This window comes from Pseudochaenichthys georgianus, chromosome 19 (assembly GCF_902827115.2).
Source record: "Pseudochaenichthys georgianus chromosome 19, fPseGeo1.2, whole genome shotgun sequence".
Taxonomy (NCBI): Eukaryota; Metazoa; Chordata; class Actinopteri; order Perciformes; family Channichthyidae; genus Pseudochaenichthys; species Pseudochaenichthys georgianus.
In genome coordinates, this window is record NC_047521.1 from 8433998 (window position 1) to 8447698 (window position 13701).

Consider the following 13701-nt stretch of genomic DNA (forward strand, 5'->3'; position numbering starts at 1 on the left):
AGTGATTCCCAGAGTAGCCACTCTCATGTTACAGTAGCATGAGAAACAGGACATGGATGAAGAACTCGTGTTAAAGAAGCTAAAATAAAACAACATAAATCATATCATAAAGTTGTTACCCTGATGAGCTTTGGCTCGACTGAACAGTGTTTAAAGTGAACTCGTCCTCTGCAGAGCCTGGTGAGAGCAGCTTGAGGTGAGACTCACCTGAGCTTTACTCGGAGGAGGCAGAGATGGAGGTAGAAGCTTTGCCTGTGGTAAAGAAGAACATGTGTGTTGTTGCTTTATCTCCTGGCGTAAACAGATAAACCCAGAGTTAACAGCAGTTTAACAATAAATGATGAACCAATCCGGTGGCGAACCGTGGCGATCACATCAAAGGGTACTCGCAACAACTTCATCTGCACCTGCTGCACTCGTCATTTCAACGTTAAAAACAATAAAACGGCATGAATTGCTTCGTCGCATTCGTTCTAGATCCTCTGTCTCGAGCCAGTTAACTAGCGGGCCTTCTAGAACACCCTGGAACCGAGGGGAACTCTGAAAGAACACGCCCATTGGCTACAAATCAATATGATTGGTTGATCAAACTGTCAGTCCAAACGTACGCTCTCATTCAGTGCAACGGCCAGGGCATCCTATCAAGGATGTAGAATACCTTGGTGAAGGATATTCTACCCAGAGACCCAGAAAGAGATCTGATTGGTTGCTTTCTTTTCTAACACAAAACTACTGAAATGCGTAGTGCATGGTCCGAGAAGGACAAACAAATCAACGTAACACTGTGTGTATCTGTGATCAACAACACAGATACCATTCTCATTTATTCATTTTATATACATTTTATTTATATAATTAAATCGATTTTTTTTTTTTATCCGAGTGTTCCAGGGTGTTCTCTGGATACCTTGAAGGCCCTGACGGTTCGCCACAAAGACCATACTAGTGCTGCTAATACTCACTTCTGCTGAAAATAGTCTCCAACAAATGCACAATATCCCCCTGATTGAGTGACGTTGGGTAAAGACTACAGTTGGCCACCTTCTGAGAGTACTTCAAAAACTATTAAATATTTGTGAGCTGTTTTGAAAATAACTGTTCAGTTGGAATGTACACAGATCAGCACAATGTTTGCTTTAGTCGTTTTGTGGGATTTGCTGACTCTGAGAAAAGAATGCAGGTTCCCCCTTTCAGCAGGTACACACCACACGTCTGTCTCAAACAGATTTCCGTAGCTTAAATAAATGAGATGTACGCAGCCGTCTTAAGACGCCAACCCTGAAGAAGATCTTTAGTTTGCATTATGCATTAGATCAAATAGCAAGCTGTTGTTTTTGTAATCTTACCGGCTCAGTTTGTGCTGTCGGAGAGACTGGAGACAGTTTCTTTGGTGGCTGGAAGAAAAAGGCACTTATTAACCATCACAGTACTTTGCATTGGCACAGCAGACCTTCCAAGCTATTTGACTGGAAGGACACGAGTTAATGATTTTTGAAAATGACTTTCCATGAGTAATCCTTTTTGTAGCGGTGCTGTAGTCTGTACCTGTGGAGCGGCTCTGCTGGGAGTCACGGTAACAATCAGAGGAGCGTAGGCTTGTGTTGCTGTTGACGCCATGAAAGTGGGCGCACTGATCTGAGGTCTGTCCTTAACACTCCCGTCCTGAAACATCGGGTTCAGCTTGTCTGGAGCAGAATTCCCTTTCCTGTTAAAGAACTAAATATATTGAACTGGAATATGGAAGACGGGAACAGAGAAAACATTTTAGGATGACTTACCTTTTGTAGGTGAAGTTGTCCGTGTTGTCCGTGTTGTCCTTTTTACAACACATCAGCCCTGCAGTCACCACGGTGACGGTCAGGAGGATGGAGAGAGCTGCACACACTCCGGCTATTATCCCGCTCTGAACTGCAGGCAGGGAAATCAGACTGTTACAGAGCCGCATCTGTTTCTACAGCTTTGTGTGTGAAGTCCTGAAGCCAGGTTAGAACATGAGTCTTTAAACCCTAATGATGTGAACAAAGAACATTCTACAATTCAAAAAGGATCATGTTAAAACAAGGAAACTGTTATAATACTAAAGGGAGCAAATACGGAATTTCCTCTTGTGGTTTTGATAAAGTGGCTTCTTCTAAAAACCAGAAGGAAGCTGATATGTTGACAGAAAAACCGTTATTTCCAAGTAGTCAACAGTCTTACAGCATTTCTGTCATATCATTGATTTATCATCTTACTTAGAATACAGGTTTCTTTGTTCTGTTCTAGTCAGTGGCGGCGCTAGGGGGGGCGCTAGGGGGTCCGGGGCCCCCCCTAGAGGTTCAGCACGATGTTAGGTCCACCCCCCACTTATAATAGAAATAGCACTTTACCCCTGCTTACACCTGTATGCCGTGAGCTGATATCGAGCCTTCATTGTAACTGTTGCGCGTACACTGTGTGCACGTAGGGAGTGTTGCAGTAGAAAGTTCCACTGTAGCGCCCGGTACCTTAATGGGAAACCCTAAATGTTTGAGCACCCTCTATGAAACGTCAAGCTACCCCACAGCACCCCCAAAAGAAAATCTCTGGCGCCGCTGCTGGTTCTAGTGAAGAAAGTGTGGCGCCAAGATATTTCAAAACTGATGACCGCAAAGTGTCTTTCCTTCCTGTTCATTTCGCTTTAGCCGTTAACTGAAGAATACATGGTTTCTTAACTAGTTTGCTAATGTGATGTCATACGTGAAAGGCAACTTCCTATAAGTTGATACATGGAAAAGTGTGGCTTGAAGGACAATTGTGACTCCTAATAATAACTGAAGTCACCAAGATACACCAAGAACACTTAGGTCAGTTAGAATAAATAGCAGATCTTTCATAATGAATCATTGATGTTTCTTACTGGAAGAACGATTCATGGAGCCGTTGGGACCTGTTTCTGTCTGAGCTGCCCAATGAGAGCTCACGGTTTAAACCAATATTACATTTTGTATTTAGCTGCTCACAGAATTGGACTTTGTATATTATCTACTGTCATATCAGATCCAGAGACGTGTCCCGTACCTTGGGGTAAATCTGCATACTGGATGTCACAGTAGGGTGGAGCCCAGCCAGGGTTACAGTGGCACTCGTTCTTGTGGTTACACACCTGAATATAAGATGCAAACACTTTGGTTAAAGCACGAGTCGAGCAGGTGAACTTTGGTCCAGAGAAGTCCAATTGAAAACAGCTGCAAGGGATTTGAAACCCAAAAATAACTCACTTACCCCATTGTTGTTGCATTTCTTTGAACAGTCCTCCTTTTTCCCATAAACTGACGTATCCACACATCTGTTGTCGAGGCAGACCTGCACACACATGTTTGATCTGAGCAAAGCATCCACCATAAGTCACAACACTCCACGTGATGCGTCCCAACAGGGGCTTCTACCTTGTTCGGTCCGCATTTGGTTCCTTTTGGCACCATGTCGATGTTTCTGCTCTTATCGTCATCCACTGCTAGTTTACATTCCAAGCCCAACATGAGGAAGTCTGCCCTTTTACCTGAGATGGACTCGCCTCCTCCTTCACAAAACATAGACCCACACTTCAGATTCCTATTAAAAAAACAAAAGAACAAAATGGTCAAGAGCTTGTTGACAGATTACAACATACAGATGTCTTCAGTACTTCTCAGTTCTGTGTGCTCGGTTTCCTTCAGGGGCCTTTTGAGATCAAATCAAAAAGTAAACCGCGCTGTGCTTTCAGCGCAACGTTCAGTATACATGTTGAGTATACGTACGGTGCAGCGCAGGGGATGTAGCTGGATTTGTCCCTTCCACAGTTTGCACCTTCTTCGCCCCGTTTGTTCAGATTAAAACACACATCTGATGCAACTCTGGTCCCTGAAGAAAGAAGATATTCCAGTTAGCACTTTAAAGCACCGTATGGAAGCCCATCAAGAAGAGATTCAAAGAGATGATCAAACTGAATCGAAAGTATGAAACATCCTAATCTCCAAAAGTTTAATTTATTAACTTTCTATTTGTCTTTTACACTTATATCTTTACCCACAATGTTGCCTTACTTTAAATAGGTCACAGCTGTCATTTCCTTAACACGTTCAGACGTTGTAAAATAAGAAGATTTTAGGGGATCATTTTAGGGCTTAAAGGGTTCATATCTGTATGTCGTGTCTCGACTGTGACATGTTTAAAGTTCCATACATGCTTTATTGTTCTCATACTGCCTGTGCTGCAGCACCTCTTTTCACCCTCTGTCTGAAACCAGAGCCCAGTCTGCTCTGATTGGTTAGCTGTCCGGCTCTGTTGTGATTGGTCAACCGCTAAGAGATGTCCTGCCCTTTTGCCTATTAGAACAATGTGTTGGGGCACTAGCCAATAGCAGCACAAGTGTTACATAGTGATGTCACCATGTTATGGAAGCAAACAAAAGAGTCCAATATAAAATGTCTTTGCAGACACATGAACACAAACCTACAGAACACACTACAGGGAAGCATAGTAAGGCCTTATTCAGAGTTGGAGTGTTATATAATGTTGGGATATCACGAAAGATGGACATTTTAAAAACACACTTATGTCGATGCGGGGAGTTTTTTTTTCTATGAGAGTATTATTCATTAAATTCCCTGTAGTCCTTTTATTTAAAACAAATGCACACTATTAAAGTAACCTTTGAAATGCACTGATATATTCATATTAATATGAACGTGTGCCCCTTGAGGCGTAGCTTTTTGATATAAGAACACTGTACACAGTGAAACCTGTGTTTCTGTGGGGAGCGCACCTGGGCCAAACAGCCTCCAGCAGTGCTGCTGATGTGTGGGGCATTGCCCGTTGGAGCAGTAGCCCTGCGCCTGGTCGTAGCACGGCGTGCCGTTCATCTCAAAGCTGTCTTCAGGACACCGCTCCGACTCTCCGGTGCAGTATTCAGGCAAGTCACAGTCACTGGCTGCCTCTCTGCACACACCTCCTGCCGGTGTGAGCTGTGGGTTTCAGTTAGCGTGAGGGGATTTATTAAGCATAAAGGTGCATTTCAATCAATCAATCACATTTTATCTATATAGCCCAAGACTTCCACCACCTCTTCCAGTCTTTGAAACTGTCTTCAGAGAGGAAGGATGTGGTGTGTCAGCACATGGGCACCGCAGGACATCACCCTCTGTTTCCTGTTGTTATCGTGTTAATGCTGTTTGAGGGTGGCTGAAGAGCAGCCTCCCCCTGGTGCTATGGTGATGCCCAGTTATTAGTCAGAAGCAGGGTGTGCCTGTGTGAGTGGTCTTTTGGTAGAGTGATCTGGCTTTCACAGTGGAGAGGTTTCTTTTTGCCTTTCTGCCGGTAACGTTGTTTGAGTTTCAGTCTGTCAGAAAGATATCACTCGTCACTGGCTTGAGCTTCAATATCAGGAAGCATGTATTTCTGATCCTCTCCAGAATGGAAGTCGTCATCACATACAGAGCATTTGGTACGCCTAGTTCCTGAACAGTGTCCTTGCTTATACAAGAGAGGGTTACAGTCACAAGATGCAGAATACCGGTTCAAAGCAGTATTGAATGTTTAGTTTAGATTAGCTAAGACCCACGCCAGAAAGGATCATGCTTGTCATATCTTTATCTCCATAGAGGCTGGATCGTGTGTTAATCGTTGTCACATAGCGATCGTACGCCTAAAACAGTGTGTCCTGACGCTCTTCTAGGTAATCATACATCCTGTACGCACACAGCTACGTAGGGCCTCTGTTATCATGTGCTCCTCTGATATGGAAGTCGTTCATTCAGTATTTTCCCAACAGTGTACTAACAACGTTTGGATGAAGTGCTATGAAATGTACAATTGACATTCATATATAAAGTAAAATTGTTAATCCTCTGACTCCTCTCTAAGTGCAAACGGCAACGGTGTGAATACATACACATCTGTTTGATGGACTGGCAATACAAATAGTTTACACATTCGTTATCCCCAGGGGATGGACCCGAATGAGTTTGGTGATCCTCTGCCATTTCCTGTAGGTTCCTTGAGGTTAACATTTTGGATCCTGTTTGGGTGATCCCAAGACTTTTTCAAAATTGTAATTTGTCCAAGACTATGGTTTGACAACAAATATATATTTAAAACAAAAAACAACTTCACATCAGTGTAGTCTTATGTGCTACTAAGTAAGCACATATTAGCATTCTAACACAATCAATATGGTAAAGTTGAAGGGGGGGGGGACTGGGACTAAAGATCAGCCCGGGAAACTCGACCGGCAGACCGAACTCGGTACCACTAGTCAATTGTCAACGGGGGGTGGGGTGAATTGGTGCTAGTGAATTGTCCGACTCCCGGTACTCCCAATGGCCAGTCCGCCCCTGCCTGTGTATCATCAGGAGCATGTTAGCATGCTGACGTTAGCATTGAGCTCAGACTACAGCTGAGAAGCATCCCAGTGCTGCTGTCTTGGCAACATCTTCTCTTGTAGAATGGGGATTTCACAGTGTTTTTAATCTAAAGTACCTGGCCGTTGTTACAGCATTCTCCCTGAGCACACTGGAATCCTTCAGTCAGGCGACAAGTCCAGGCATCACAACAAGGGTTCTGACATTCCTGGAATAAAGACAATCTTTGTCACTGATCATGTTTGTTTATACAACAGGAATTACAATCATGCAAGTTTAAACAGATCAGATTTAAATCTTCAACACAAGGGTAGTGTCTCTCTGATGTAAGCAAACAGGACAACTGTTTTCATGTTTGAGGCCAAACTCCAGTTTGGGATGCGATGAGTCACCACTGCCTTCCCTTGTATTAGCTGTAGACTGGCACACAGGAAACCACACCAGTCGGCTAAAGCAGAAACCCAAAGGGTGCTTCCTTCACCAAAGGTTATAATGAAACTTTCCAAGGTTTCAAACATGACTGTTCCAACCAGTGCCATTGGCCTCAGACACTGCTGAAAGATGTACCTCCACAGGGCCGCAGTCACACTCCTCTCCGGGGTCCAGGAGGTTGTTGCCACAGCTAGGACCTGCAGCGATGTTCGTAATGGAGCTGGGTCTGGACAAGCAGCTGGGCTGCGCCCGCGCCATGAACTCGGCTAGCTGCTCCACACTGCAGCCGCTGAAAAACTCTGGGAATGCTTGATTTCCTGTCCTGAAGAAGAGTAAATAGATTCAGCTTTGCCTACGATAAAATGCATTTTTTATTAACAGTAAATATACTTAATGGCCAAAAAGCATGTGGACTCCAGAAAACTGTGATTGCTTAATTGTTTATTCACAGTGATTTCTTTAACTCATAAGACGCAGCATGATGGACTTAAAGGTCCACATGCCGTGACATCCTTACCGGAGTTTTTCTGCCATCACACAGTTCCCACTGCTGGACGATGGACCACACATACAGCCTTCAGCATCATGGGACAAGCCAAAGTTATGTCCCATCTCATGAGCGATAGTAGAGGCAAGGCCTATTGGGTTGCCATGGTGATCCTGGATAAGAAAAGCAGAGCTGTTGCTTTAAATTCAGATGGATGGTTCATAAATGATTAAAAACACTCCCTTCTGCTCCAGTCGTTAAATTATAATTGTAAGTAATGGGTCATAATGTATACCTGATTGACTCCACCTGAGTTTTCGGTACACATGGCAAACTTATTTGCCAGTCCAACTGTGTTTCCGTCAAAGTCTTTGCCACTGTTGAGAGAAAACAGCCAAACATCAGGTACAACTGGAAACACCACTGTTTAACATCTGCACAGAAATGACGGACTGGTCCTCACGTCACAAATTGGGCATTGTCGTGCTTGATCCTCTTCAGAAGATCGGCCTGCCGCCACAGGAGGAAATGGTCCAGGGTGGTCTCTGAATTAGTGTCAACATCCATGTAGTCTCTGTACGTCCAAATCTCCAAGCCCACCAGCATGACGCGAATGTTCAGAGCTCGATACAGCTGCAGGCAGAGGGATCAACGTTAGTCAGGAGCGAATGAGCGGAGAGCGGCTGGCTAGGAGCCCTGATAGAACGACCCGAGGCAAACCGGTTCCAAACTAGAAATTACCTTGTCAACGTGATTTATAGCTCCGAGGACCCGGGACTTAGTCTCGCTTCCATATAGCTTATACTAGAGGAAGAGAAGAGAAGAGACACACATGATCAGGTTCATATATCCAGCCATGCATTCATTCTCTGCCGTCAAGGTAGTCCAGGCATCCTTCTCCCCAGCAACATTTCCAACTCCTGCTAAGGAATTCCGAGGCCAGATGGGATAAAGAATATACCCAGTCTTTTCTAGGTCCACCCGCACTCTTACCAGTTGGACGTACTTGCAAAACCTCCAAATGGATGCACCCAAGAAGCAACCAGAAAAGGTCCTGGCTACACGTCAAGCCCCTTCCTTCCTGATGCCTGTGCTCCACTCCCTCGGTCCCAGCCATTCAAAAGAGGAAATTCATTTTGGCCACCATTCTTTAAATCAGCCTCGTTCAAGGTTAATCCATCGTTGCACATGCGAGCGCAGAAGTTAGCCAGAAGATTTGACAGAGACTCTACAGTAAGTAGGATCTTTGTATGATCCCATCAGGAGACACAGAGGCGCCGGACACTCTGAACGTATCTCAGGGCATTAGCACAAACAAAGACTTCCTCTCAGTAACCGAGCATAGAGGCGACTCTCTGCTTCTTCGGTGAACACTCAGCATGGAATCAAACACCTCGACTCTCAGCTCTCGACTCTGGAGAAGAGTCCAGCCCCTCTCTTGGATTAGGGTTCCAGACCCAGTGGATTGTGTAGAGGTGAACCCAACTATATAGAGTTGGTGTCGTTTATCCTCTCCATCTCTTTGTTCTTCTACGCAAGAGAAGTGACGTTCCCACTCCTGAGAAGCAGTTTGTGATGCCAGGGATCAGCACACTTAGGTCGCGGACTTTGTCTGCTGACCATCACCAATGGCTATTGCGCGTGGGCATGCATGGGGGCAATTCCGTAAAGTTATTTCGGCAAGTCCCCTATCTCGTGGCCCAAGGACCAACTTCATTACATGGAAGTCATAGTTGTAAAAGAATAAAATGAAGGTATTTACCTCAGTATTGTCCACCACCACAAACAGCTCGACGAACTTCTGTGGACCTGCAACGGGTTGGGTTTTCTGAAGATAAGAAGGAAACAGAAATACAGCTTTTATATTTATATTTATATTTTACAGAATAAACCAGACATTTGTTTATGGTTTACTATGAAATCATACCCATGTCACCTACCCGTGATCTGGACCTGAAGAGGCTGGAGAGCCGTGGGTCCTGGGCCTGGTCCTGGTCGTACAGCGGGGGGGTGTTGGACGAGGAGTTGATGGTCTTCAAGTCCTCCGGTCTGTACACTGCATGGCCCCCTTCCTCAGACTGTCCCAGAGGCTCGATCAGGTACACCTGCTGCTGGGCTCTCACGTAGCCACTGTAATCACAGACAGCTGTGGTTTAAGAAAGTCCTCAGAATGACATTTCAAAACACAATCAAAAGATACAAAATGGACTAAAACAGCTGTTATAGTGCAGGGAGGGTGACGTAATACGATAAGGTTACCTCATTTCAACAGTGAAGCAACATTTCACAAGAACACATGGTTTTAGAAACTGCTAGTGGAGAAATGTTGAGTGGAATATTACAAATAGGAAGTTTAAAGCTGTTAAAAATATCCAGATGCTCTTACCTAATGCCTGAACAAATCCCAACACTGACTGAAGAGTCCTTCATGCCTTCAATGTGACCCTGATAGTAGCAGTGCTCCTGGACAGGAATACATGCATCAGATTGAAGAGTGAGTAAAGGGACTCACAAAGCGCTTCTTTGTTTCTAATGACCATGACATTGTGAATCACAGGTATGGAATTGTAGATCTTTATCGTGTTGGGTTCACGCAGAGTCAAAAGTACTGGTCAGGTGAAATGAGAAGTTCCACATGAACTATTAAGGTAAGGTATATACACATGTTTAGTATTTAGGTTAAATAATAGATTGTGAAAGCTAACTCACCTCATTAGGTGATGTTGTAACCCGTGTCCCATCTTCTGAATAGTGCGTCTCAGTGTAGCCTTTCCCAATGAGATTCCTAAAATAAATAATCATTACAAATATTGACATGTTTAAAAGTGATTGAAAAGAAAAAACGTGATCAACAAAAAATGGCTTACCTGTTTTTTTCCAGATTCATTGTGTGGGTCCTCCCGTCAATGGCGAACTGGTATTGAACCGTGTCAGGATAAAGCTGTTAAAAAATGTCCGTCAGTCATACAACAACTATCAAGACTCATTAACTATAATGGAAGCACTCACATCATTCAGTTGTGTAAAATTAGCAATGCCGCAGTAATAAAAACTATTTCTGCTACAGGTAATGTGAATTATTGGTGGAATAATATTGTATTTTTTGATATAATAAATATAATATTATTGGATTACTGTTAGTGATGCACAAAAGTGTCCCCATGACCAATTGTGATGAATGAATGTAAATATTGATCTACACGGAGCGTGCTTTTTCTCTGACACGCAGCTACAGATCAAGGGCACATCTAATCCAGTTAATACAGCAATAGTTTCACTGAATTCAGCCAATAAAATCAATTATTTCCTGTGCGTAGACAGAAAACAGAGTCATATTGTAAGATAGTTGATAGTATGCTGCTTCTTTCAAGCTACACACTGTTTTCCTGGTCCAACCCTAAGAAGTTTGAAACACGTTGACCCTCAACGAACAGCTGTGAGTTGAGTTACTCCATTAAACCAAGTATCAAGACTCAAATGAGCTCTTACTAGGAAATTAGATTGTTATTGTTTATTTGAAGTTTTATTTAATGGACGTACAGTGAGGCTATAGGACACAGTTTAAATATTAAAGATATTTTTAGATATCTGGGAGCAAAGTGTAGTAACTGGAACTCTTGGAATTAAAACTGAACGTCATGACTGCGGTCAAGCCAGCCTCCACTCGGGAAAACCTAGTCAAGCCAGTCCGCACCTGATATTACGGTGCGCGAATATCCTATGCATTACGGTAGAGTCCTGGAAACACTGCCTCTGTGTTTAGATGAGAATAAAACAAAAACTGTCCAGTATCAAAGACTCATCAGGACATTCTGATGTACAGTTTCAAAATAAAAGACCTTTGAAGTCTCATATATGAGCTATCATCCCTCTGTCTTAAAATGAGAATAAAACAAAAACTGTCCAGTATCAAAGACTCATCTCACTCCAGGGTGATAGCAGGACACCCCATCTAGTCACTCAGAACAAACCATGACATTCTGATGTAAAGTTTCAAAATAAAAGACCTTTGAAGTCTCATATATGAGCTATCATCCCTCTGTGTTAAAATGAGAATAAAACAAAAATTTACAAATGCCCAATCGTGATACATACCATTTTATTTTCAAAATAAATCAGAATGTCCTGATTTTTTCTAAGTGACTAGATGGGGTGTCCTGCGATCACCCTGAAGTGAGATGAGTCTTTGATACTGGACAGTTTTTGTTTTATTCTCATCTAAACACAGGGATGATAGCTCATACAATAGAGATTTCAAAGGTCTTTTATTTTGAAACTCTACATCAGAATGTCCTGATTCTTTCTAAGTGACTAGATGGGACTAAGTGACTGCTATCACCCTGAAGTGAAATGAGTCTTTGATACTGGACAGTTTTTGTTTTATTCTCATCTAAACACATAGGCAGTGTTTCCAGGATTCTACCGTAATGCATAGGATATTCGCGCACCGCAATATCACGTGCGGGCTGCTTGACTAGGTTTTCCCGAGTGGAGGCTGGCTTGACCGCAGTCAGCCCTGTCATAGCTAGAGAGGAAGAGGAACCTAACTTTAGCGAGTGTACTTTATATACTGTTGGTAGCTTAATCTATAACACAGTAGATAGAAACATTACATTTTTTACTGCACAATATTTATTTGACAATTGTGTTTACTTTGAATATAGTGTATTCATACAAAATAAGTGATCAGGTTATATAATATAACGCACTGTTTTAGATCACACTATCCAACATCATATAGAGTAGTACAGAGGAACTCCTAAATACTACCGGCTACAGCAACAATCCTGCATGCACAGTAATTCATCATTAGTACTACACATGTAATAATAATAATGTAAATACAAACAGGAATGATCTTTAGGGAGTTGTTGCTGTAAACACTGTTGACCATATCCAACGAGATGATCCTATATGCTGTGTTATAGGTGAGGCAGGAGGGGTCACCTGGTTGTCCTGCAGGCTCCTCTTCTGTCTCCGAGGAGTGACCACGTCATATCTCTCCACATGAGACAACATCGCAGAGCTCTGCACGAGACACACTACACACACAAGTAACACTATTACCCATAGCCAAAAGATCTGAACTTTAAACTGCACTTTAATCTGTTTTACAGACTTCTAAGAGTAATCCTAGAAATCTGTAAAAGAACATATGAGCTGGTTGATATTCCCTCTTTCTTGTGGTGGACTGTAAGTCAATTCATTTACTTCAAAACGTAGTTATTTGTACTTTAGTCTTTTACAAATATCTACTCCACTATATAACAGAGTAATGTTGCACTATTTACTTATTTGACAACAAAAATTAAAAAATATGATCTTTGTAATTTACCAAACTAGCAGTTTATACAAGTACAGTTCACACTATTAGGTAATTAGTCTATTAACAGAACAAATGGTCAAAAACCCGTACAGTGTCCAAGCTGCACCAAACGGAGCTGCTGCTTTCCTTCTCATTATTTTAATCAAGTTAACACATCAGTAATAGTTTGGAGCATCGTGAAGGTATAACTTTAGGGTATGGGTAATTGTGAGGACCTTTCTTGCTTTTTACAGTATGTTTAAACCTACAGACTAAGCAAGCAATTAATAGTCAAAAGATCAATCAATAATAGAAATAATAAGGTAATAGTTCAAAATGAGCTCCCTTTTAACTGTAAAATGCTGCTTTTACATGATGCATTAGTAATAATAATTCAGTTCTATAATATAGGCAACTATAATAGTAAAGGGAACATGTTTCTACTTTTAACATTTACAGACACTTGCATACTTTTTTAGAGAAGAAGCATTTGTTGGAGATTACTTTTACATGTAAAAGAGTATTTTCTAAAGTTTTATATAAGTCATTTTACCTTTTTAAATAAAGGAACTGAATACTTCCTCCACTATTGCGGACAGCACATTCACAGCTTTGTATCCAAACTCTCTTAACTTTGTTGTATTTAAGCAGGACAATAGCAGATGTTCTTATTAGAAGTGAGAACCTACCCCATATCAGCCACAGCGAGAACATGTTCGTCCCCATGATGGTGCCCTCTGCTCAGTCACTGGCTCTGCTCTCGCCGTGAACATTACCACACTGTGAATCATCGACACCAGCAGCCTTCCGTAGAAGTCCCGCCTCCGGTGACTCCTTATCGGTGACTCTTTATCGCCGCCTCGCAGATTACCGGAATAAAACCGTCAAGCGTGCTGATAAAAAACAACACCCAAACTACTTCCGGTGGAGTGAAATATGTCAAAAATAAAAGCACTTTACTGATATTCAATATAAGCACACGGCAGTACGTGAGTTAATGTAGATGGCTAACAATAACTTTAAATGCAACTCTTAAGGTACATTGTATTTTTGGAGTGCGAATTCGTAACTATTAATTAGTTAAAAGGCTAAAAGGACCGACAGCAGTAACGATGCTG

At 42.4% G+C, this 13701-nt stretch overlaps 1 protein-coding gene across 4 annotated transcripts in view; it reads right to left on the minus strand.

Moving 5' to 3' along the window:
- Positions 1–13419, minus strand: part of adam8b (ADAM metallopeptidase domain 8b) — a 30088-nt gene extending 16669 nt beyond the window's left edge. The window contains exons 1-23 of one of the 4 annotated variants that reach the window (XM_034107996.2): positions 13273–13418; positions 12226–12320; positions 10146–10219; positions 9988–10063; positions 9665–9741; positions 9219–9408; positions 9041–9106; positions 8020–8082; positions 7742–7911; positions 7574–7655; positions 7309–7451; positions 6927–7113; positions 6478–6567; positions 4766–4964; positions 3759–3861; positions 3408–3573; positions 3244–3324; positions 3040–3124; positions 1779–1908; positions 1546–1705; positions 1347–1394; positions 208–252; positions 40–79 (exon numbers count right to left, since the gene is read on the minus strand). In XM_034107996.2, coding sequence (XP_033963887.1) covers positions 71–79; positions 208–252; positions 1347–1394; positions 1546–1705; positions 1779–1908; positions 3040–3124; positions 3244–3324; positions 3408–3573; positions 3759–3861; positions 4766–4964; positions 6478–6567; positions 6927–7113; positions 7309–7451; positions 7574–7655; positions 7742–7911; positions 8020–8082; positions 9041–9106; positions 9219–9408; positions 9665–9741; positions 9988–10063; positions 10146–10219; positions 12226–12320; positions 13273–13309 — 2376 coding nt within the window. In that variant the 5' untranslated portion in view covers positions 13310–13418 and the 3' untranslated portion in view covers positions 40–70. Of the gene's footprint in view, positions 1–39; positions 80–113; positions 253–1346; positions 1395–1545; positions 1706–1778; positions 1909–3039; positions 3125–3243; positions 3325–3407; positions 3574–3758; positions 3862–4765; positions 4965–6477; positions 6568–6926; positions 7114–7308; positions 7452–7573; positions 7656–7741; positions 7912–8019; positions 8083–9040; positions 9107–9218; positions 9409–9664; positions 9742–9987; positions 10064–10145; positions 10220–12127; positions 12321–13272 lie in introns of those variants that run through there. The other 3 variants (XM_034107994.2, XM_071206697.1, XM_071206698.1) reach the window with 3 other exon arrangements.
- Between the last annotated feature and the right edge of the window lie 282 nt (positions 13420–13701).